A 24,513-nucleotide genomic window follows, 5' to 3' on the forward strand; every position below is an offset into this window, starting at 1 on the left:
CCTGGTGCATTGGCAGGGATATGGTCCGGAAGGAGAAATCCTGGGAGCCAGAGAAAAATGTGATGCTCCGAGGCTCACAAAGGAATTTCACAAAAGATATCCCAGTAAAGCAGGCCTTGGGATGTCTGGAGGCCATCCTTGAAGGAGGGGCCCACTGTCAGGGATAGAACTGGGGACCTCCTGCACTCCAGTCAGTAGCTCTCACTACTGAGCCATCCCACCTTTGGACAAGTTCCTATGCATGACTCTAGCCTTGTTCTATGTTTCCTGTTAATCTAGTCCCTGCCTCCTGATTATGCTCATAATAGAAGCCAGACCATGCCACTGCACCAGCCTGTAATTATTGTGCTCCATTGCTTTTATCAAGCTGATTCTCCTAACCTGCTACTCTCATACAAACTGTGACTGCCTTCTGACAACTCCTGGCTCTTCTCCCGACTAAACTTTCCACCTCATTCATTTGTACTGCAACCAAGACTTCCTGATAACGATTCCTGGCTTCCATCTGACTACGCTTTCCACCTCATCCATTTTTACTGCAAACGTGACTACCTACTGATGACCTCCAGCTTCCTCCTCACTACTCTCTGGTCCCGCACGGCTAATACACCCGCGGCTCCTACACAGTGCCAGTAAAATGTTACATACTACAGCTAAGTATCAACAGAGTAACACCAAGGTTCATAGAGCAGGAGCAGCTAAATACCAAAGTAATAAACATAAGATTCAGAGAGCTGCTGCAGCTAAAACTCAACTGAATATCCCCGAGATTCATAGAACTGGAGCAGCTAAATACCAAGAAAATAAGCACGATGTGCATTATTAGCTGATTATCAACTGAAAAAACCCTGAAATTCACAGAGCAGCTGTTAAAAGATATGAAACAAATAATCCAAGAAGATGATCGAAAGGCAACCTTTTCCATGGAAAATTTGTCCAGAATGTTCTACGATTCTGACGTTTATTATGAATCTGATAAAACTGTTGCTCTGGGAACTATGACTTATACATGTATATATTGTAATGCCCTTAAAGGGGTTGTCTCACGCCGAAACGTTTTTTTTTTTTTATTCAATAGGCCCCCCGTTCGGCGCGAGACAAACCCAAGGGATGGGTTAAAAAAAACAAACAGTTCATTACTTACCCGAATCCCCGCACTGCGGCGACTTCTTTCTTCCTTTACCAAGATGGCCGCCGGGATCTTCACCCACGATGCACCGCGGGTCTTCTCCCATGGTGCACCGTGGGCTCTGTGCGGTCCATTGCCGATTCCAGCCTCCTGATTGGCTGGAATCGGCACACGTGACGGGGCGGAGCTACGAGGACCAGCTCTCCGGCACGAGCGGCCCCATTCACCAGGGAGAAGACCGGACTGCGCAAGCGCGTCTAAAAACGCCAGAAGACAGCGAATTTAGACGGATCCATGGCGACGGGGACGCTAGCAACGGAGCAGGTAAGTGAATAACTTCTGTATGGCTCATAATTAATGCACGATGTATATTATAAAGTGCATTAATATGGCCATACAGAAGTGCTGAACCCCACTTGATTTCACGAGACAACCCCTTTAAGTGGAAAGAAGAGGGTTCTGGTATGTGTTGCAGTAGTGGTAAGGAGTAAATTCTGACTTTTGAGTCTTTGCCTGAGCTGCTCTATAGCTAAATTATGGGTTTTCATCCGGAGCACATACATTTTATGAACTGTACTGGAACGTACAATAGCTGCTTTTAATGACGTCCTTTGGAGACAAGCAAATTGTAGAAAATGATTTTATGCCCACCTTCAAAGTGCAAGGAGAAGTGTATCACTTAGTTGGTAGTCTGCTGCCTTTGCCCTAACAAAAAGCTCAATTTCTATAAATTTATTTCAGTTGTGAAGATGACCAAGAAGCAAGCTTGAGATGCAGCAATTTGTGTGGCATGAAACACAATTTGGTTGAACAGTTGCAAGCGATGCGGCACAATAAGAATATAAAGGACTTAAAAACTAATCTGCAGAAAATACCTCAAAATTGTGAAAAGTTTGAAGTGGTTATCCATGCCAATAGAAAACTAGCCAATGCTCATAGAGGATGCATTAATGCACCTACAGCAAGTGAAGCGGTCCTGGTCATAGTTGGACAGCAGTTCGAATGAGATATTGTGTTACAGAGCCATGATAACAGGTTGCAACATGTCAGTGAGTTGCACCAATCATACGATGCCTTACAGTATTCACTGCTTTTCCGTTATGGTGAAGATGGTTATTCTATTGATATTCCCCAGTGAGACCCTAAAACAAAGTTGCTCCTTAAAAAAAAAACAGTATCTGCGTTAAATTTTTATTCCTACCGCATCATGACCAGATAAACCGATACTAACTGTCTGCTGTACTATCGATCTCTTTTCAATCAATGTTTAGGTGATATATTCACAAAAATAAAAACCAAGTGATTAAATTATATTAAAAACAACCAAGCACACAGCTATATACCTCTTAAAGATGTTATAGGGAGGCAGGATACCGATGCCACTCAGCTTGGGCAAGTGGTGGTGATCCCATCCTCATTCGATATATGCATGGAAAAACTCCAGATGCATGGAAATATATGCATGGAAAGACGCCATGATGTGTGTCTGTACTTAGTCATCCCGACTTTTCCATCACATTTCCGTGTAATCCTCGATGTAAGGAAATTGCGGAGGTATTGCTGCCTGGTCAAAATGCCATCGACAGTCATGACATCATAGCTAGAGTATTTCATTTAAAAGTTAAAGCATTACGGGCATTGTTAACAAAGGGGCATTTGTTTAGAAAAGTGCGTTGTTTTATGTATTCTGCTGAATGGCAAAAGAGAGATCGTCCTCATAATCCCATTTTGTTGTGGCTAGAGCAACGCATTTACCCAAACAAAATAGATGATGAGATCTGTGTGGAGGTACCAAAGCCTGAAACAGATCCTCTCCTTCATGAACTCATCGAGGCCAGTATGATCCATGGGCCTTGCGGTAATTTAAAAACACCAGTGTATGAAAGAAGGTCGCTGCAGCAAAAAAGTATCCTCGACTTCTCCTGAAAGCAATTCTGGGAATCTCCTCTCTTTGGTAGAGTGATGAAGCTATTTACCAATCCTCTGGCCATTGAATGGATACCCATACTGCCTGGCATAGCACTGTGATGGTTGTTACTGGTACTGGTAGCAATAGCTCTGCTGGTATGTTATTTATGTCTGGCACTTTATTTTTGGCTAGTTGTTTCATTACCATAACCACTTCCGACTCCATAATGGAGGGCCCCAATTCCACCCGCTCCACCTCATGCAATGGTCAGGTATGTGGCTGCAGGCATATAGTTCCTCCGAGTATTCCCTACACCTGTCCTCGATACTCTGTTGGTCATTCAGTTGCTTTCCGCTTTTGCCTTTGATTGTGCTGTTTGCGTGCCATGAAAGGTTTTAATGCCATCTTGACGTGTGGGAATAGGTCTTAAAAATGGCATTTCGAGTTGTTTGCAATGCTCATCCTAGTCAATTTCCTTGTCTTTTTTGCTGCTCGCTGAAAATCGGCATTTAGTTGCCGAACTTCATCTTTGTTGTCCGCTACCTTTGCTATTCTGAGTGTTTCCTCGGACATTCAATTGCAATGTTTTTCCTGCTTCTTATAGGTTAAATGCTTACTGGCTGTTTCAATAACTGTGGACTGTATTTCATGCCATAGTTCCACTGGATGCTTTTCTGATGTGTCAAGCAGTTTGAATCTGTTACTACCTCAATACTGTATTATAGGTAGATTTAAGAGGTGTTGAATTTTCTCAGTGGAGAGCCTTTGTTAATACTACAGAATTTAATCTTGTTATTAGCTGCAAGGAGTTCATGATCAGTGCCACAGTCTGCACCGGGAAAGGTTTTTATTGCAACGACTGAACTTCGCGAATGAGGATTGCACGGGTGTAATCAATCTGATTTCGACAGAGGCCATTGTTTGCGTGTATAGTTGGAGTTTGGGTTGCATAAACCATGTATTTGCTATCCTGAGCCAATTTTCTAGGTAGAAATGTACCAGGCGATCACAGGATTAATTTTATTCACCAAGGCTAATCTTCCTGTGATTGTTGCTTCTGGCTGGCTGTTGACTTTGGAATTGAAGTCACCCATAACCTAAATGATGTCCTTCTTTGGCACATCATTTAGAGTTTTCTGAACTTCGGCATAAAAATCTGCAAAGGTTTCCTCATCGGCATCCGTCGTTGGGGCATAGACCTGTAAGATTGAGATGTTCACTGGCTTACCACGTACCCGGATGGCTATGATATGGTCACTGATTGTTCTATAGCTTTCTACTATCTTTTAGGTCCGCTTGTTCATATTACAGGCTACTCCATTCCTCTTGATTTCCTTGTTTTCTGCATAGTGCAATGTGAAGTCTTCGGACTGAAAATATCCATTATCTGTCTAGTGTAATTCGATGATCCCAAGAATATCAATGTCAAGTTTTATCATTTCGCATTTCACAATGTCCAATTTCTCTAGACTCATGACGGGCACATTCCATGTTGCTAGTATGTGCGCTTTGGTACGATGCAGTCCTTTTCTTTCATCATGAGGTGCATCAGCAGCTGGGCTTCCAGAGGGCTTTTCCCCAGGTGTATCATGAGTAAAACCCCAATTACTTGTACTCAGAGCTTGCTCTTCCCCAGTAGCATTTAGGGAATCCTTTGGCCTGGGAGGGTGGGCTGCCATCAGATACCATATCCCAATCATTTGAGAGCTCTTTCATAGGGTTTCCAAGGCAAAGTGTTTACAGGGTAGGTTGCCAGGTCTTTTCCTAACCCCTCCCACCCCACTCCCATTTATCTGGGCTTGGGACCCATAGGGATATATAGGGATGGTTCTTACTCAGCTGTATTTAAATATATGTGTGTATATGTATGCGTGTGTGTGTGTGTGTACACGAGTATATGTGTGTATATGATATACTAGAGCATTTCATTGTAAACTGCAAGTTATGTAATCACATTTGATCCAAATAAAAGTACATAGCAGACGTATATGATAGCTGATTTGCAGTGTATTTTGAGACTTCAATCATTGTTTAAAATTTCTTTCTTAACTAAGGGCCCAGCCTCCTATCCCAGAGTGCTCTACAGCTAAATTCTAAATCAGAAGGGTCTTTCCAGTTTTCAACAAGCTACCATAGCAACCAGACCCTTGCTTTTGGTGAAACATCAGCATTGCAGCTCCAGAGCCGCAGCAATCAAGCCAGATCTACTAATCAGAGCTACAGTCAAGTAAGTGTTCAAATACACTTTCTTTATATGTTCGTGTTTGAAACAATACTTTGCTTCCAAGCAATATACCCCCAATCAGGTTATTATTTTGTATTTTCATCGTGTAGGTCAAGATCCAAAGCCATTTATTCTGTACTTTATTTTTTCATAGCTAAATCATTTAATTTCTATTTGTCCAAAAGAACATTGAACATTGAATTCATAGATACAAACCACATTACAAATTGTGAATGATCTTCCAATAGCATACTGTACTTAATATTATTAATACAAGGTAATTCCCTGGGAAACCCAAACATTCCTAAATAACTTTAAGTTTTATATGGTTCCCTATAAAAAAAATTGACATGTATTTACCTTGTAATTTGCAAAACATAATTTGCTCAAGACATGATCGATCTAGAACATATTCTGTAATGACCCCCCAAGCATGCAAGCACTTGTGTATGCAAGTCTTCCTCTTGGTGAAGGCAATCAATGCCTGTAACAGTAATGTGTCAACACCACTAAGGATACCATTTGAGTGATTCATGTATCATGTTGACATGTCCTTCCTGGAGCAGAAGGAACAGAAACCGTCGTGGACTCAAGAAGCATGAGCGGGGTGTGGTGGAGGATAGACATCTATGTATCCATCTACAGTAGCCAAGAGTTGCTGGCAAGCAACAATGACATGTGGGTGAATACTGCAGCCCCATTAGTTCAGGGATCAGCAGGGGTCTCGGCACCCAAATCCTCCACTGATCAAAACTTTTGATGTGTCAGAGTTTGGAAATGTGGTTACTCTTTAAACAGTTGCCTCAATTGGAATATAAAGGCTAAAACTTACAGTAGATCTGTGTATCTAGATGCAAATTTCAGAAAGCAGGAACTAAACTTTTGCTTACTTTTTATGTGCCTTGTACAGTAGGATGGGAGCTGCAAGTTAAAGACGACCAATGTATCACAGTCTATCATCTATTCCCCTTGTTCAACCTCCCAGGGTGACCTCAAGGGTGTCATGTATGTACATACACTGGGGCAGATTAATAGTTTAAAAGGAAAACTGTCTTTGTTGTCCGTAGCAAGTAACTACAGAGCAGCGCTCATTTTTCAAGAGCCCTATAAGTGTATCTTCAGAGGGCTTAGTTTACCACAAAATTCTTCAGGTGATTTTCGCCTCTAAACACCACACAAAAATCTGTGGCTTGATTCAGCAGCTTGCAATACTGATGGCCAAATCCTTAGGGGACTTAGAATATCTCTCTAATTCTGATCTTCCATCAGTTCTAACATCGGGAGATATGGTAGTTTGGGCTAGGTTGCCAGGTCAACCATGGGATTCCTGAAGAGAGTATTGCATTATTTAGATGAAGGCTTGTGCACAATACTTTCTGGGTGTCGTACTTTTGCCTTAGAGCCTGTACCTCCCGCGATGCATGGGTATATCTCCTATTACACACATGGCACTGTGAAAAGAGTTGGATTGGCAGTGCCAGTACGATCCTCAGAAAGGGGCACCACTGCATTGCGGGAATGGCTGATTATAAAACATACTACACCCTGCTCTCTGTCATAACCTCATTTATGAAGCTGTGAGGATGTGAGGGTCCCTTTCAGGGTGTTTGCACAGAGGGGTTGTGGTGCTTCTGGCAGTGGAGCAGTGCTTTCTCTGTTCTGGTCAGTAGTCCTGAAGGGTTGGCCTCTAAAGATTAAGCATCACCCTACAAACTTCCCTCCAGCTGTATTAAGCAAGAGAGTAAGGGCTTTTGAAAAAATGAATGATAATAGTTGGAAGACCAGAAAATGGAGTGTTTCCACGGTGTCTTTCACTACGTTGTGCGACTCAATCATGGGGTTCTATTACGGGTGCCAAAAACAGCATTTTGACACAGAAACAAACAAAACCATTTACTGCCATGTAATATTGAGTATACAATAGTGTGGTTGACTACATTAATCTTCAATTCAAATATAATGGGGGCTCTTATTAAACAGACCCCAGAGTGCCGTCTGCTTCTCTGATGACAGGGTTTCTATCACAATGCTATCTCATGGCAGTTTTCACCATGCTGTGGGAATGCTCCCTCACACAGATGTTTAGCGCTGCGCTAAACGCTGTACAACACTCCTATTCATGTCAATGGGGCTGTTCACACAAGCGTCAAAACACATCGTCTCCAACGCTGCGCTTTGACAACAATGCATGTCCTATCTGTGGCCGATTTCAGCCGTGTGTCGCCCATTGAAATTAATGGGCAGTGGTTTCAGCACTGCTGAAAATGCGGCACAACTTGGTGCTGCGTTTTTGGCAGCGTTAACCACACACGGATTATTGGGGGGCAGGGGCTTGAAATATAAGCCCTATCCTGAAAATCAGCCATAGCTACACTAGATGAAAAAAAAGCAAAACCTACCTAGCAAGTGCCGGCAGGGTCCCTGCTGCTGATCTCTGGCCGGCGAGCTCTGATTTTCTGAGCCAGTCAATGAATGGCTGTGATTGGTGCTTCGAGCCAGTGCTAAAAACCAATCACAGCAATCTCTTGCTGGAGGCGAGGGTCTCAAACCTCGTTACCAGCAGTAGATAATCTGTCAGTGCAGGGGAAGCCAGGAGCAGCGCCAGAGATCAGCGGCCGAGACCCGGACGGCACCTGCTAAGTGAGTAGGGCTTTTTTTTCAGCTTCTTTGGCTGCGTTTTCATCTGTGCTGAAAATGCAACCAAAACGTTGGCATAACGCATGCCAGCGCTGCTGAAACCGCAGTACACACATTTCTGCAAACACCTGTGTGAGGGAGGCCTCAGGAACGTATTAGTATCTGATGAATTGTACTGACATAATGTACAATACAAAGCTTGTATACGAGGAGTAATCAGTTTCAAGAAGGTCATGTAGTAAATATGTGTCCGTTTGTATGTAGAACCACCCTATTAATTATCATATTGCTATTCTATTTTTTTTTACAGAGCGCAAGTAGCAGAGTAGCCCATTCATCTAACACTGAGCCGTCCCAATCACATGCTGCCTCTCACTCAAGAGAATCTTTTGTGCCAAGCCATGGGAGTGCTTTTCATTTGCCCGATTCTCCACATTCTTCAACACTTTTTTATTCAAGTTCAACTTTGCCAGCTCAGAGAGTCAGCTCTCCCTTATCAATGCAGCAAATAGGATCTCCAACTAAACTCCAGCGGGTGGGTTCTGCATCCGAAAGTACTGGCTATTGTACCACGCAAAGAATCTCTTCTCCAAAACAATCTCCTAGTCGCCTTGCCAAATCCTACAGTACCAGTTCACCTATCAACATAGTTGTATCATCAGCAGGTCCTTCTCCTTCATCTGCACGGGTGACCTCTCCATCAACCATCCAGTCCAATATATCTTCTTCGCCTTTACATCAGCTGAGTTCAGCAATTGCTTCATATGCCACCCTGTCCCCTACAAAACGAGTAGTTCATTCTGATCAGTACACTAAGCCTTCACAAGAACTCTATGCCACCGCCACGTTGCAGAGACCTGGCAGTTTAGCAGGTAATCCATCTTTATTCTGTATATACATAACAATTGCATTCGTGTACACACTAAGGCATTTAGGAGCAGCATGTTATAGGGATCTGGTACTTTGTTTCAGTTTCTCTGTGAATACGGATGTGTCCACCTTAACTTCTCTGAATTGTGCTAAGTTATACAATTTGTCATGATACCAATTCAGTATGATCTTGCACCATCCAGTAAAATGCATATGATAATTGCATATATTCTTTTAACATGGGAGTCTGTGGGTGAAGGATGGCCTTTGTCTGTCACTGTAATGGCTCAGTCAGACGGGCGTTTTTTTGCGCGATTTGCGCATGCGTCCGGCGATTTTATAAAACCATTGCTTTGCAATGGTATCGGACACATGAGCGCTTTTTATGCGCTCGTTCGATAAATTATAGAACAGAAATCGCAGATCGCACCTATCTGCGATTCCTGTTCTCTTCTCTATATGCGCTCAATGGGGCCGGCGGCAGCAGCGCCGACCCCATTGAGAACATATAGTAGACAAATCATTCTCCTCTGCCACAGCTGTAACAGCTGTGGCAGAGAAGAATGATGTTTGCCCATTGAATTCAATGGAGCCGGCAATACAGCCAGCTCCATTGAAAGCAATGGGCTGCTGGTGATTGCACGATGAATTTTCGGGAAGGGCTTAAAAATATAAGCCCTTCCCGGAAATTCATCTAGAAATGTGTAAAAACAAAAAAAATATATATACTCACCTGGTCCCGGCAGACGGAGTTCAGCTACGGCCGGCCAGCAGTTCTCCTGAACTGCTCTGAGTAGTATTCAGCAGCCGGGGATTTAAAATCCCCGCCTGCTGAATGAGCTGCCTCTAATTGGTCACAGCCTCACCAATCAGAGGCAGCTCTCACTTACCCATTCATGAATTCATGAATGGGTGAGTGCCCATGTGACTAAGGCCTAATGCAGTAAAGAAAAAAAGGTTTTTTAATATGCTTGTCTACGGGCGACAATGGCATCTGTTTAACTTGTTTTTTTACATGTATATTTACCATTTTCCACCATTAGAGATAAGTTAATGAAGGGCATGTCTGTATTTCAGCAATTGTTTTGCACAGCCAAGTCATACTGGAAGTTTTTTCCCTAACATATTGTACTTTCCTTTGATGATACTGTATGTGATCTAAAACACAAAAAAATGATGAAAATATTTCAAAGGATTCCCCCTGAAACTGTTATTCTTATTCTTAACTCCAAAATGGTAAACAATCAGTACAAAAGTATACAGAATACATGTTATTACACATTTTCCCATTTGTTTACTATATTTTTACATCATTTATTACACTTTTTTCACATTTGAGCAGATCTTGGCATTTAACCCCTTGAGTGGCGGGTTTCCTACCACGCTGTCGTGCCCACCAGGGCAGGTTTTTTAAAATGGTCTAATCATTGAATTTCAACTAATTTTGCAGTTGCGTCTCAAGAGCCATAACTTTTTCATTTTTCCATTGACATGGCCATAAAAGGGCTTGTTTTTTGCAGGACAAGTTGTGATTTTTTTAACAGGGGGGAGGAAAAAAAGAAATGGGGAAAAAAGAAAAAAAGGGGCCATGTCATTAAGGGGTTAAATAATGTATTAACTTCCTTCTCTGGGTCATTACGACGCATGGATACCACATGTGTGATTGTATTTTTGATTTTTTTTTACAAAGTAAAGGGAGACAAGTGCTTTTATTATTTATTTTTATTTTTTTTTCATTTTTTTTTTTTGTCCCTTTAGGGGACTTCCACAGGGACCCATCAGGACCCCTGATCACATTCCGGGGGTCCATGGTGACAGCCCTTTACATGCTGCAGTGACAGCCCTTTACATGCTGCAGTCACATAGACTGCCGCTTGTAAAGGGTTAACACAGCAGAGATCGGAGGTTTTCTCTGATCTCTGCTGTAAGAGCTAGTACCTAGCTGTCCTCTCACAGCCAATCACCAAGCTTTCCCTGCCACAGAGACCATCGGCTTGCTTCTGACAAGCCGATGGTCTCTATGGCGACCTGTAAACAAAGCAGGAGATTGCCAGCATATCGCCATATCTTCTGCTGGTTTTTCAAAGCCCTTGCTTTGTTCTCTGTGGGACTGTGCAGGCAGAGCTCACTGTCACAGCTTGTGGCATTGTGCTCTGCAGCTCCCATAGTGATACATAGCCCGGAAATCTTCCGGGCTATGTCACTATGAGCAGTGGAGCTCGTCCCGGAAAATTTCCGGGCGTGCCACTCAAGGGGTTAAATGTATGAAATTTTGTAAATATGTGGTCATTTTCTTTTGACTATCAAGCTACACTGGCAGAGAAAAAAAGGTGACATCCCACAGAAATTACCCCATTTCAGAACTTAGATCCTTCAAAAGATTGCCCAGCAGGGTGGTCAGTATTTTGTCAAAAGGAATGAATGTAAAGAAACAGTGAAACATAAAATGCATATTTTTTCACAAATGCTTTAATCATAGCACATATCTTTTTGGACACAGAGCATGAAAAATAAGAAACGCACCCCCAAATTTATGACGCTGTTTCTCCTGTCTTCAGGAAGTTTCCACAGAATGGTACTAATATTCTGCCTGGACACATAGTAGGGCGCCCTTAAGCCCTAGTGCTTTCAGGGTTTTGATTTTTGGATGGCTAGTTTACCAACTCCATTTGGTGCTTGAAGAGGTAAACTGTCTGAACAAGAAAGAACCCCTAGAAATGACCCTAATTTGAAAACTGTAATGTATCTAGGTGGGGTCTTTTTTGCAGGAATAAGAGGCTGTGAACTTTTCCTTCTTGTTTTACAAATGTCATTTGTAGGACATACTTTTCTGACAAAGAAAATCTTGAGAATAGGTCATCAATATTATTTTAGTGGAAAACCCCTTTAAATAAAATGTAACGGTCACTGCATATAGAGACAACTTGTGTTACTATGATTGCCAATGTGATAATTAGTAAATGTGCAAATCACTACAAATTTCCTAAAATAATCTTTCTGTTAAAAAGTCCCTCCACATTCTTGTTTACTAGGGTCTGCCGTCATACTATTTTGCTGCCAAGTTTAGCCAATATGTAGTAACATTGGTACCAAGAGTGATCAGATGAAGTGGAGGAAATTGTTTTACAATTGCAGTGTCCTAGGAGTGGGCCCTAGCCTAGGAGACAGCGGGGGTAGAGTAGTTCACTTGTCATTGTGGCTCTACCGTCTCCCACCCAGAGGGTAACCACGGACATGCCCAAGGGGCGCGGGCAGACTATATTAAATAAGGAAACCCACAAGTGGATTACCTGAGTCCTTCTTGTCACTCGTGATGCCACAATTCCTTCCTCCATGGTGATCTCTGTGCAGAATAAATAAGAGTCCACAGACGGGGGAGAATTCAAAAGGCTAAACCAGGAATGGTCAGTAAAGCTGTTTACTGAGAAATGTGAGATAACAGTTCTCTTTAATCCACGGGCAACATTAGTGAGAGTTCAGAACACGTAAAGCGACAGGGAGGAAACGTGGGAGAAACGGGGTGACTTACACAGGCCTAGTTAACCGTGGTTCCCTTATCCCAGACAACAACTCTTGAGAAACTCCACCAACACTACCGGTCCACTCTCACGGATCTTTGCAACCTTTTCACCTCACACCGCATGGTGCGCCAACTCCACTTGTACTCCACAGGAAAAGGTGAAGGAGAAGAAAGGGTTTGCGGCCTAAAGAGGTATCCATTCAGCCTTTTTCATCTCTTCTAGTACTCAGACTGAAGGTGTCTGAGTACTGACCTAGTCCAATCCTAGCCTACTATGCACTGACTCCTCTCTCCACAAACTAAATTCAACAACAATCATCCTCATGTGCCTTGCATCCACATATATATAACGAGGTCACATGACATATAACTAGATACTTTCCCAGACATAACCCAGACAGTAACCCATTCAGTGCTGCAAAGTTGCAATACACATCATATTCATACACATAAAAGACAGAGGAAAAACACAGAAACGGAAGACTGCATAGACCATCCTGAAACTTCCAGAACCTATGTGCACATCAACTTCTGTATACTACAGTTCCCCCTACTTAAGAAAAAGCCTAGCGACTCTTTTAAACAGAGTGTATATTCAGGGATGGGAATTTCTCAGTGTGCTACTTGTTAACACTTTGAAGATCACTATGCAATCACGGAGTGTGCAAGATGGAACCCTAAACAATCTCCCCCTTTTGTTTGCTATACAAAGCTTAACCCATCTAAGTGTACTTCTGACTACTTGAGACGTCACTTTCTATATGTAGTGTAATTCTATGACAGGATGTATGGAATATTGGTATGACCATACCGTTTTGAGAAAAGTTGTTAGGCTGGACATAATCCAGGTTGCACTAACATAAGCTATGGGGCACTTACATAATGCTTCTCCCCAAAGATAAAAGTGAGAGATACATCACTGCGACGACATATAACATAGAAAGGGTGATTGTCAGGCTAAAAAAATGAAGGGTAAGTGGAATGACCATCACTTCCTAAAGATCTCATGCGGGGTGGTAACCTGAGGTATATACCCCCAGTCGAGCTTGACTGAAGAGAACAATGTTAACAAGGATGTTTTTTCCTGGGACAGATAAAATCACAGACTGGCACTGGAGCGCCTGGTAATTAGTAGGGTAGTGTTTAGACTGGATGTCTCACATACACCAAATGTACTTTAAGCAGGTTAAACACATTCCTAAGTGCAATCAAAATTTTACTGCATACTTTTCTTTTCCTCCTACACATTACTTTAAACATTATTAACGTTGCATATAAACTTTGCATGAACAATAGAAAATTATACATATAAAATAACTTTAAAGCCTTTAACGATGATGATGAGAAACAAAGTCCAGAAATATGCAAAAGAAAGTCTTACAACCACGGGAGTCTATTTCAAATAAATTTAGCAAAATAACGTTTTAACAGCAAAAGGCTCTCTCTGTACAGGAGTCTCTTAATACCATGAAGTCAGACGGTGAGTAGCAGTGGGTTCTTCTGATTCAGAACTGGCGCTGAACCCAGTGGGTGTAGGGTTAGAAGTCCATGACACTATTCCCATTGAAGAGCATAGGGAAGGACTCTTGCGAAAAAAGAGTCTTACCTCCTCATTTTCACTGGCCTAAAGTCTGCTGCCGGCTCCAAACAGCACAGATCCTGCTGTTGCCGTATAAGGCCTTAGTCAGACGGGCGTTTTTAGCCGCGATTTGCGCATGCGCATGCGTCCGGCGATTTTATAAAACCATTGCTTTGCAATGGTATCGGACACATGAGCGCTTTTTATGCGCTCGTCCGATAAATTATAGAACAGAAATCGCAGATCGCACCTATCTGCGATCTGCGATTCCTGTTCTCTTCTCTATATGCGCTCAATGGGGCCGGCGGCAGCAGCGCCGACCCCATTGAGAACATATAGAAGACAAATCATTCTTCTCTGCCACAGCTGTAACAGCTGTGACAGAGAAGAACGATGTTTGCCCATTGAATTCAATGGAGCCGGCAATACAGCCGCTCCATTGAAAGCAATGGGCTGCCGGCGTGCACGGGGTGAATTGTCGGGAAGGGCTTAAATATATAAGCCCTTCCCTGCAATTCATCCTAAAATGTGTTAAAATAAAAAAAAATTGTATACTCACCTTTCCGCTGCAGCCGGAGTCCAGCCGTGGCCGCTGTCAGTTCTCCTGAACTACTTCTCGGCACTATTCAGCCGGCGGGGCTTTAAAATCCCCGCCTGCTGAAAGATCTGCCTCTGATTGGTCACAGCCCTGACCAATCAGAGGCAGGTTTCACTCACACACCCATTCATGAATTCATGAATGGGTGAGTGACTGCTGCCTCTCAGCGCTGAGCCAATCAGGGGCAGGTCTGACTCACATCCATTCATGAATTCATGAATGGGTGTGAGTGAGACATGCCTCTGATTGGCTCAGCGCTGAGCCAATCAGGGGGCAGGTCTGACTCACACCCCCTTCACACCCACTGCAGGAGGGCCGCGCGGAGCTCCGGCTGTCGGGAGAAGGTGAGTATATATATATATTTTTTATTTTTACACATTTTAGGATGAATTGCAGGAAAGGGCTTATATATTTAAGCCCTTCCCGACAATTCATCCCGGGCTCGCCCGCAGCGCATTGCTTTAAATGGAGCCGGCTCTATTGCCGTCTCCATTGAATGCAATGCGCTGGACAGCTCCGGCCCGTTTCTAATGAAACGCGGCTAGGAGCAGATTTGCGGGCGATTTGCGCGCACCGGTCACGCGATTTGCGGATGCGCATCCGTCATGCGATCCGCAAATCGTGTGAAAAAACGCCCGTGTGACTAAGGCCTAATAGTCCAGTTGGAAACGGTGGTGCAGTCAGAGTCCTGAGTAGGGGCGCAGACAAGAGGAGGTCCACTAAGTGAACGGTGCAGTTCAACCCATGGGTGCAACCCTCAAGTGGGGATGCAACACTGGGATATTGCAGCTCTGGCCTTCACATTATTCCTATGGATGACGATCCATGATATGACAGGGTTTCTTCCTGTCGGGATGGAGGATTATAGCAGCAGATGTTGGCTCTTTCTCCGAGTCCTTCTTGTCACTCGCAATGCCACCATTCCTTCCTCCGCAGTGATCTCCCCCCAGAGAATAAATAAGAGTTCGCACACGGGGTAGAATTCAAAAGGCCAAACCAAGAACGGTTGGTAAAGCTGTTTACTGAGAAACTTGAGATAGCAATTTACAACAATCCTCTTTACATCCACCGGCAAAAATAGTATGAGTTCAGAAAATGTGAAGCGACATGGAGGAAACACAGGAGAAATGGTGACTTACACAGGGCTAGTAATCCGTGGCTCCCTGGTCCCAGACAGCAACTCTTGAGACACTCCACCCACACTCTACCGATCCACTCTCACTCTTTGCAACCTTTTCTCCTCACACCACATGGTGTGCAAACTCCACTTGTGCTCCACAGAAAAAGGGGAAGAAGAAGTAAGGGTTTGCGGCCTAAAGGGATATCCGCTCAGCCTCTTCCATCTCTTCTAGTACTCTAGGACTGAAGGTGTCTGAGTACTGGCCTAGTTCAGTCCTAGCTCACTATGCACTGACTCCTCTCTCCACAAACTAAACTCAACAAAAACCACTTTCACGCGCCTTGCATCCGCATATATATAACAGGGTCATATGACATACAAATAGATACTTTCCCAGACAGTAACCCATTCAGCGCTGCAAAGACGCAATACATATCATATTCATACACACAGAAGAGAGGAAAAACACAGAAACACAAGACTACATAGACCACCCAGAAACTTCCAGAACCCCTGTACACATCAACTTCTGTATACTACATAATCTCTTCTGAATAGACTGTAACCCTGTAAGTTCACTGCCCAGTCACCGCTTTCATCCAAACATGTATCAGTTATTCCCACTATGCTATAGTTTTCCTGACATTATTACTTTCAGTTCATCAGCTTCATTAATAAAACATCTAGTATTAGTTACCATGCAGTTTAAATGTTCTTGGTTTACTGGTCTGACAGTACTAACCTCTGCCACTCCTCCACCTCAGTCTTCATTACTTAGTCCTAGGTCACTATCTACTTTAACTTCCCCTATATCTCTGTGGTAGCCCTATGCCAGTTCCTAGTGTTTGCGTATCATCGCTAATTAGTATGTTTTTGGGCCGAGCCTGGCCAGAGATGTAGACAGTCGCATCTCAGAGTAGCTCCCACAAGATCCGACAATCCCATCCTGAAAACGGGACCCAGAGACAGCGAAAAGCAGCTAAAAAGCAGCGGAAGCATAGCAGCAAGCTCCGGAGGCGAAACGGACACCAGCAGCGATAATGGTGCGAGGCAAGGAGCGAGGAAAGGCAGAAGAAGCCGGTGGCCGGCAGAAGCAAGATGGCGCCGGCGGGAGGGAGCCGAGAACGCTCATACCGCGGCCCAGCATAAACAGTGCAGACATAGCACGCAAACTGGCAAGGTATGCCAGGGAGGAGAGGGGCAGAAAAGAAGACTCCATAAGCCCTAAACAACGGAGGGGAGACACGGAGCAGGAGAGCCCACAGAGAAGCACACAAATGGCGGGAGCAGGAGGGGAGGAAGAAGCCACAGGCACAGTACATGCAGAAAGAGAGAGAAATAAGGAAAAGACAGACAAAGCAAGCACATTAGCAGACTCTGTTAAATGCAGCGAGGGCAAAGACAAACAAAGCAGTTTACATGCTGGACAAGACTCTGTTGGAAACAGACAAGAAGCCATAAGTCATGTAGACAGCCCCAATCACAAAAATAATGGTGCAAATAGTGCCAATACAGACGATCATTACGCAAGAGGCAGCATAAATAGTGCAAGCAGCCCAGACAACTGCACGCACAGCGCAAACCACGCAAACACAACAGAAAGCTCTACACGGGACACCTCCCAAAGTACAGAAGAGTGCCGCCAAAAAAGATCAAAGACTGGGGGACGAAAGATGTGCCAGAGAACCTACGCTGAAAGAAATCTTCAGCGAAATTACTAAAGGCAATGCGTCACTGAACAACCTTAACATGCAGATGGGGGCGATGCAAAGTAATGTAAACCTGCTACGGCAAGATATGAGAAAAATATCAGAGCGTCTGACAGAAACTGAACAACGTATAAGCGACGTAGAAGACGCAATACAGCCGATGCAATGAGACGTGGAAAAAAACCTGAATGACATACAATATCTACAGAACAAAGTAGACGACCTAGAAAATAGGTCAAGAAGGAACAATGTGCGGATTGTGGGCCTCCCAGAAAAGATGGAGGGAAGAAACACAGCAAAATTTTTTGAAACATGGCTACCCGAACTGTTCAGAAGAAACACTCTAACTGCGATGTTTGCAGTCGAAAGAGCCCACCGCGTACCGACACGAACCCTCCCCCCGGGGGCTCCCGCCAGACCGATACTCATTAAAGTATTGCACTACAAAGACCGAGACACCATACTCCAAAAGGCCCGCGAAAAGGGTGAAATTCAATATAATGGCGCGAAAGTCTCCTTTTACTCAGATTTCTCTATGGAAATACAAAAGAAGCGCACAACATTTGTAGAAATAAAAAGACGACTGCGAAACCTACAAGTGCCCTATGGGATGCTGTACCTGGCTAAACTGAAAGTGGCGGCGCTGGGTACGACACAATTTTTTGAAAACCCAAAAGATGCAAGTGCCTGGATAGATCAAAATGAAGAACAGATCCGGAGGGGAAGATCGCCGCGCAAGTCACCATGAAGAGGCTGCACCCAAAGAAACGTCCATGCAAAGGGAACCGAAAATTTCTGAAAGGAGCTCCTGGGATGACAGGATGCATCGCGTAGGAGAATGGAGGACTGGTACCCCGATCCAATGAGACAACGGATCAGTGAGTTATATGTTGGGGGTGTTTGTTGTTTGGTCTCTCTCTCGTATATTTGGGGAATATTAGACAAGATACAGTTAGAAGGGATAAGGGTATATGATAGAAAAATGGTTCAGGGTGGGACAGGGGGAAGAAATGTTAATGTAATTGTACAAATGAAAAGTGTATTGCAAATAACGAAAATGTGCACAGTAAAGGTGGATAAATGTATGTATTGGTGGATGTGGGGGGCCAAACCAAAATGTTGCTGGAGAGGCCCATTGCTGAGAACGAACAGTAGTACACATACACATATACGGAGCGACGTGTGGGATGCAAATACAGAGATGGGGACCCTCCCAGTGCGACTCACTCACAAAAAAGGGTGGTAACGCCCAGAAAATAGCAACCCTGCGGAAAACAAAAAACAAGGAAAATGAGCAGTAAGGTCAGAGTTGTCTCGTGGAATGTGAGAGGTATGAGTGACCAGACAAAAAGATCAGCAATACTGCAAGTCATCAAAGAACAAGGCCCGGCAATCATATGTATGCAGGAGACACATTTATCAAAAGAAAATACGGACACGCTCAAAATAGGGGGGATGGGACAGAGCTTCCACTCCACACACACAAGGTATTCCAGGGGGGTCAGCATAGTGGTACACAGGAATATACCGTTTAAATGCCTCTCACGAAAAATTGATCCAGAAGGCCGCTTTATATGCCTACACTGCAGAATCTACAACTACACATGCATTATAGCCTCAGTATATATCCCGCCACCATATAATAACACGATAATGCGGCAAGTAATAGGATTCATAGCAGATAAACTGGACATCCCAGTCCTTATCATAGGCGACTTTAATTCGGTCATTAACCCTACACAGGACAGACTAAGGGCAGGAAACGCAAACGAAGAAAGAAACCTGACACCACTAGGTAAACTAATAAATGAAATATCATTGATAGATATATGGAGAACACGGCACCCCCCACATAAACAATATTCCTGCTACTCATCCACACACCAGTGCTTATCTAGAATAGACCTAGCAGTGGGGAATATTCAGATATATAGAGATATAACCTTGATAGAATACCTACCAAGAGTTGTATCTGACCATTCCATACTACGTCTGGACATACAGCACCGTAACACTGATAGTCATTCCCAAAAGAGATGGAATCTGAACTCGCACTGGCTAAATATATTAAACAAGGAAATAGTGAAAACAACATTAGAGGAATATTTCGCTCTAAATAAGGATACCACAAGTATGACGGTCTGCTGGGAGGCCATGAAGGCATATATGAGGGGGGTATACATACAACAAATCACACAGGTGAAAAAGGGACATAGAGAAAGAGGACAAAAAATACGAGACAAACTAAAAGAATCGGAAGAAAACTACATAAAAGAGAAAACTATAACAACACTCAACCTATGGAAACAAGCCCAAGAGGCCCTTAATAAATACGTACTAGATACGGCAGCCACTAAAAATGGGTTCCGGAAACAGACATATTATGAGGAGGGAGAAAGAACGGGGCATATGCTGGCAGTTATAGCCCGAGCGCAAACTAGCCCCACGTACATCATCGAACTAAAAGACACACAAGGCCAGATTGTCAGGGATGCAACATCCATAAGAGAGATCGCACGGGAATTTTATTCCTCTCTGTATTCCTCGAAATTGGAAAAAACACTAGAACAAATCGAGGAATACTTAGCGGATATAAGAACATATAAATTGACGGAGGAACGGAGAGAATTCCTAGATGCACCAATAGACCTGGAGGAGATGCAAGAGGCGGTAAAAGATATGCAAAATAACAAGGCCCCAGGGGAGGACGGATTCCCAATAGAATTTTATAAACAACATGCAGACACTTACTACCACAACTCCTAGAGACATGGGCGGTGGCGGAAAAGGAAGGGGAATTACCACAAACAATGCGAAAAGCAAAAATAATAATTCTGTTAAAACCAGAAAAGGACCCCCTGTCGTATAGGCCAATATCGCTGTTAACCCCTTGAGTGGCGGGTTTCCTACCACCCTGTCGTGCCCACCAGGGCAGGTTTTTTAAAATGGTCTAATCATTGAATTTCAACTAATTTTGCAGTTGCGTCTCAAGAGCCATAACTTTTTCATTTTTCCATTGACATGGCCATATAAGGGCTTGTTTTTTGCGAGACAAGCTGTGATTTTTTAAACAGAGGGGAAAAAAAAAAAAAGGGGCCATGTCATTAAGGGGTTAAATAATGTATTAACTTCCTCTCTGGGTCATTACGATGCATGGATACCACATGTGCGATTGTATTTTTGATTTTTTACAAAGTAAAGAGAGACAAGTGTTTTTATTATTTTTTTTATAATTTTTTAACTTTTTTTTTGTTAATTTTTTTTTTAATTTTAATTTTTTGTCCCTTTGGGGGACTTCCACAGGGACCCATCAGGACCCCCTGATCACATTCCGGGGGTCCGATGGTGACAGCCCTTTACATGCTGCAGTGACAGCCCTTTACATGCTGCAGTCACATAGACTGCAGCATGTAAAGGGTTAACACAGCAGAGATCGGAGGTTTTCTCTGATCTCTGCTGTAAGAGCTAGTACCTAGCTGTCCTCTGACAGCCAAGCACCAGGCTCTCCCTGCCACAGAGACCATCGGCTTGCTTCTGATAAGCCGATGGTCTCTATAGCAACCTGTAAACAAAGCAGGAGGTTGCCGACATGCCGGCAATATCTTCTGCTGGTTTTTCAAAGCCCTTGCTTTGGTCTCTGTGAGACAGTGCAGGCAGAGCACACTGCCACAGCTTGTGGCATTGTGCTCTGCAGCTCCCATAGTGATACATAGCCCGGAAGATTTCCGGGCTATGTTGCTATGAGCAGTGGAGCTCGTCCCGGAAAATTTCCGGGCGTGCCACTCAAGGGGTTAAACGCGGACGTCAAAATTATAGCAAAAGTTCTAGCCAAGCGGCTATCAGAAGTGGCATCTGCCCTGGTGCACTCAGACCAGAGTGGATTCATACCAGCAAGGTCAACGGCAACAAATATCCGTAGGGTATTCCTAAACCTACAAATACCTGCAGATAACACCGGAGATAGAATCATATGCTCATTAGACGCGGCCAAGGCGTTCGATAGCGTTGAGTGGCAATACCTGTGGAAGGTACTAGAAAAAATGGGATGTGGCCCAATATTTGTGAGACGGGTAAAACTCCTATATGCTAGAGCGGAAGCGGATGTGTCCATCAACGGGGGGTCCTCAGAGGCATTCCCACTACATAGAGGAACAAGGCAGGGGTGCCCATTATCGCCACTCCTGTTTGCACTAGCAATAGAGCCCCTAGCATGCAAAATTCGATCACATCAGGAGATAGTGGGATTCCGAAGAGGAAATATGGAGAAGAAAATCGCATTGTATGCGGACGACATGTTATTATTTTTAGGGGACGGGAAAAAATCTTTGGAAACCACGATGCAAGTAATAAAAGAATTCGGAGCCTTCTCAGGTCTCACCATCAATTGGACCAAATCCGAAATACTGCCAATAGACACCCCAGGTACGCAAATCGCCAATAGAGAAATAACCCTGAAATGCACCCCAATAATTAAATACCTGGGAGTTAAAATTACGAAAAAGGTTAGTGAATACGGGAAAATAAACCTAGAACCACTTATGGAAAAATGGAAACAAAAACTTCACATATGGCGGAAATTACCCATGACAATTATAGGAAGAGTGAATCTAATAAAAATGATATGGATGCCCCAATTGCTATATCTAATACACAACTCCCCACACTGGATAACACAAAAATTCTTCCACAAGGCCAAGGGACTGTTTAGAGAGCTCATATGGGGAGGGCAGGCACCCAGGATAAAATTAGAACTACTATACAATTCAAAAGAAAAGGGAGGACTAGCCTTGCCCAACCCGTTCTCGTACTTCATGGCCTCCCAGCTGCAGCATCTCAGGGGATGGGAGACAGAAGAAACACAAGACGCCAGTTTCAGAATCCTTAAAAATCTTTTTAACGGGTCACATTTGTTCGAAACCCTGGAACGTGGAGCGTTTAAAAAAAACGATCAAAGTGCGCCCACGCTACTACTGACACATAAAATATGGTGGAAGACCAGAAACATGCTTGATATAAAAAGCTGCACACAGCATACCCCCATATGGAATAACCCACACCTATCAGAAATCAACAAGCTAAAAGGTTTCCAAGGGTGGAAAGACAAGGGAGTTAGGAGAATGGTCCAGATACTGGAGGGGGGAGAACTTAAAACCCTCGAGCAGTTAAGACAGAACTACGACATCCCCAATAGTGACTTTTACAAATATCTGCAACTTAGACACGCTATACAAGCGGAAAAAAACTTGGCGGAAATAGCAATAACAACAAATATAGTAGCGAACATAATAAGAAAAGCCACCACCACAGCGGGGAAAATATCTGTACTATATTCCCATATACAGGACACGGTTAACGCACGAAACCCGTTACCAACAAAAACAAAGTGGGAAGCAGACATAGGGCCCATTGAGGAGTCGCACTGGGAGGAAATCCTACAAATGACACCCAAGCTATCTCTGAGCAAGTCACACAGAGTCTCACAAATATTCCTAATACACAGAGTGTACCGCACCCCGGTCTTCTTACACAACATAGGAATGAGAGCCTCTCCGATATGTGTAAGGTGCAAAACCCACACGGCGGACCTAATCCACATGTTATGGCGATGTCCGAAATTGCATAGATATTGGACAGGAATAAGAAATGCAATAAATGCGGCATTTGGCATACGTATAGACTTTACACCATACGTGTGCATTCTGGGATACATACAAGACCTAGCTTTGGATGACCATGAAAAACTGGCGGTAGCCAGACTACTGTACATAGCCAGAAAAACAATAGCTCAGCGTTGGTTAGACGAAGAACCACCCACGCTGGGAGAATTCAAAAACAAGGTCAACCTAATTTTACCGTGGGAAAGGAGTATATACACTAAGCGTAAGACCAGTCAAAAATATCAGGACATATGGCTGAGATGGATACACACCCAGAGTGGCAATGATGGACCAAATACATAGGGAGTGGGATGGTGAGCCGTGTGGGGAGGCACCAGTAAACCGGGGATTTAATAAGACATAACAACGTATGTAATCGATATATATAAAATTTATTGGGAAATGCAGAATAATTTACAGACTCGCTACACAATAAAATAAAGTGGAAAGGACCAATGGGTTAGGATAAGAAAGGAGGGATTGGAGAGAGAGAGACCAGACAATGGCAAAAGGTATAAGACCGCCCCTTGTATGCAACAAAAAAAGTCTAACCCTGAACCAATAAAAGAAAACAGCAAGAAGACAAGTAACATGAAGATTAAAGAAGCAAACAAATAAAAGGAACTGTTATTATTGTTTATGACAAAAGACTGTGTTCATTCAGAGACAGTTTATCAAAAGAACTGGACGTTGAGAGAGAGATCTCAGGGGGGGTGGGGGTGGTAGGGGTGAGAGGGGGAGGGAAGGGGGGGAAAGCAAAGGTATGTTAAAAAATGTTTTAAAATATGCAAAAGGTGAAAAAAGTTTAATAAAAAATACTTTAATTTAAAAAAAAATTAGTATGTTTTTAGGTATCCAAATTATTTCTTAAGTGTTCAAGCATTGAGGACTCTTACAAATCACACGCCGGATGTGATTGGAAATCATCTTTCCCTTTATTAGCGGTACATTCCATTATATAGGGTAAAAGTAAAAAAAAAGAGATCATTCTATCATGCAAAACAAAACGTTCAAAATAAGATATAGCTTTTTCTTGGAGAACTGGCTATGATAACGGAGAGGTCGTATATCGGCTCGGTTTTCACGCCGAGCCGATATACGTTGTCCTCGTGTGCAGGGGGGGGGGGGATGGAAGAGCCAAGTGCAGGAACTGAGCTCCCGCCCCCCTCTCTGCCTCCTCTCCGCCCCTCTGCACTATTTGCAATGGGGAAAGGTGGGACGGGGGCGGGGCTAATTCTCAGAACTTAGCCCCGCCCCGACTCTTCCCATTACAAATAGTGCAGAGGGGCGGAGAGGGGGCCGGGAGCTCAGTTCCTGCTTCTGGCTCTTCCATTCTCCCCCCCCCCTGCACACGAGGACAACGTATATCGGCTCGGCGTGAAAACCGAGCCGATATACGTTCGTGTGACTTCACCCTCAGGCCTTAGTCACACGGGCGTTTTTTCACGCGATTTGCGCATCGCATGACGGATGCGCATGCGCAAATCGCGTGACCGGCGCCGAAAAATCGGCCCAAAAATCTGCTCCTAGCCGCGTTTCATTAGAAATGGGCCGGAGCTGT

General features: G+C 43.7%; 1 protein-coding gene across 2 annotated transcripts in view; it reads left to right on the forward strand.

Moving 5' to 3' along the window:
• CTNND2 (catenin delta 2) overlaps positions 1–24,513 on the forward strand; it is a 731,828-nt gene that overhangs the window by 216,012 nt on the left and 491,303 nt on the right. For both annotated transcript variants that reach the window (XM_066579126.1, XM_066579127.1), the window contains exons 6-7: positions 5,093–5,265; positions 8,210–8,771. In XM_066579126.1, the coding sequence (XP_066435223.1) occupies positions 5,093–5,265; positions 8,210–8,771 (735 nt within the window). The remainder of the gene's footprint in view (positions 1–5,092; positions 5,266–8,209; positions 8,772–24,513) is intronic.

Source organism: Eleutherodactylus coqui, chromosome 9 (genome assembly GCF_035609145.1).
Source record: "Eleutherodactylus coqui strain aEleCoq1 chromosome 9, aEleCoq1.hap1, whole genome shotgun sequence".
In the NCBI taxonomy this organism is placed as follows: domain Eukaryota; kingdom Metazoa; phylum Chordata; class Amphibia; order Anura; family Eleutherodactylidae; genus Eleutherodactylus; species Eleutherodactylus coqui.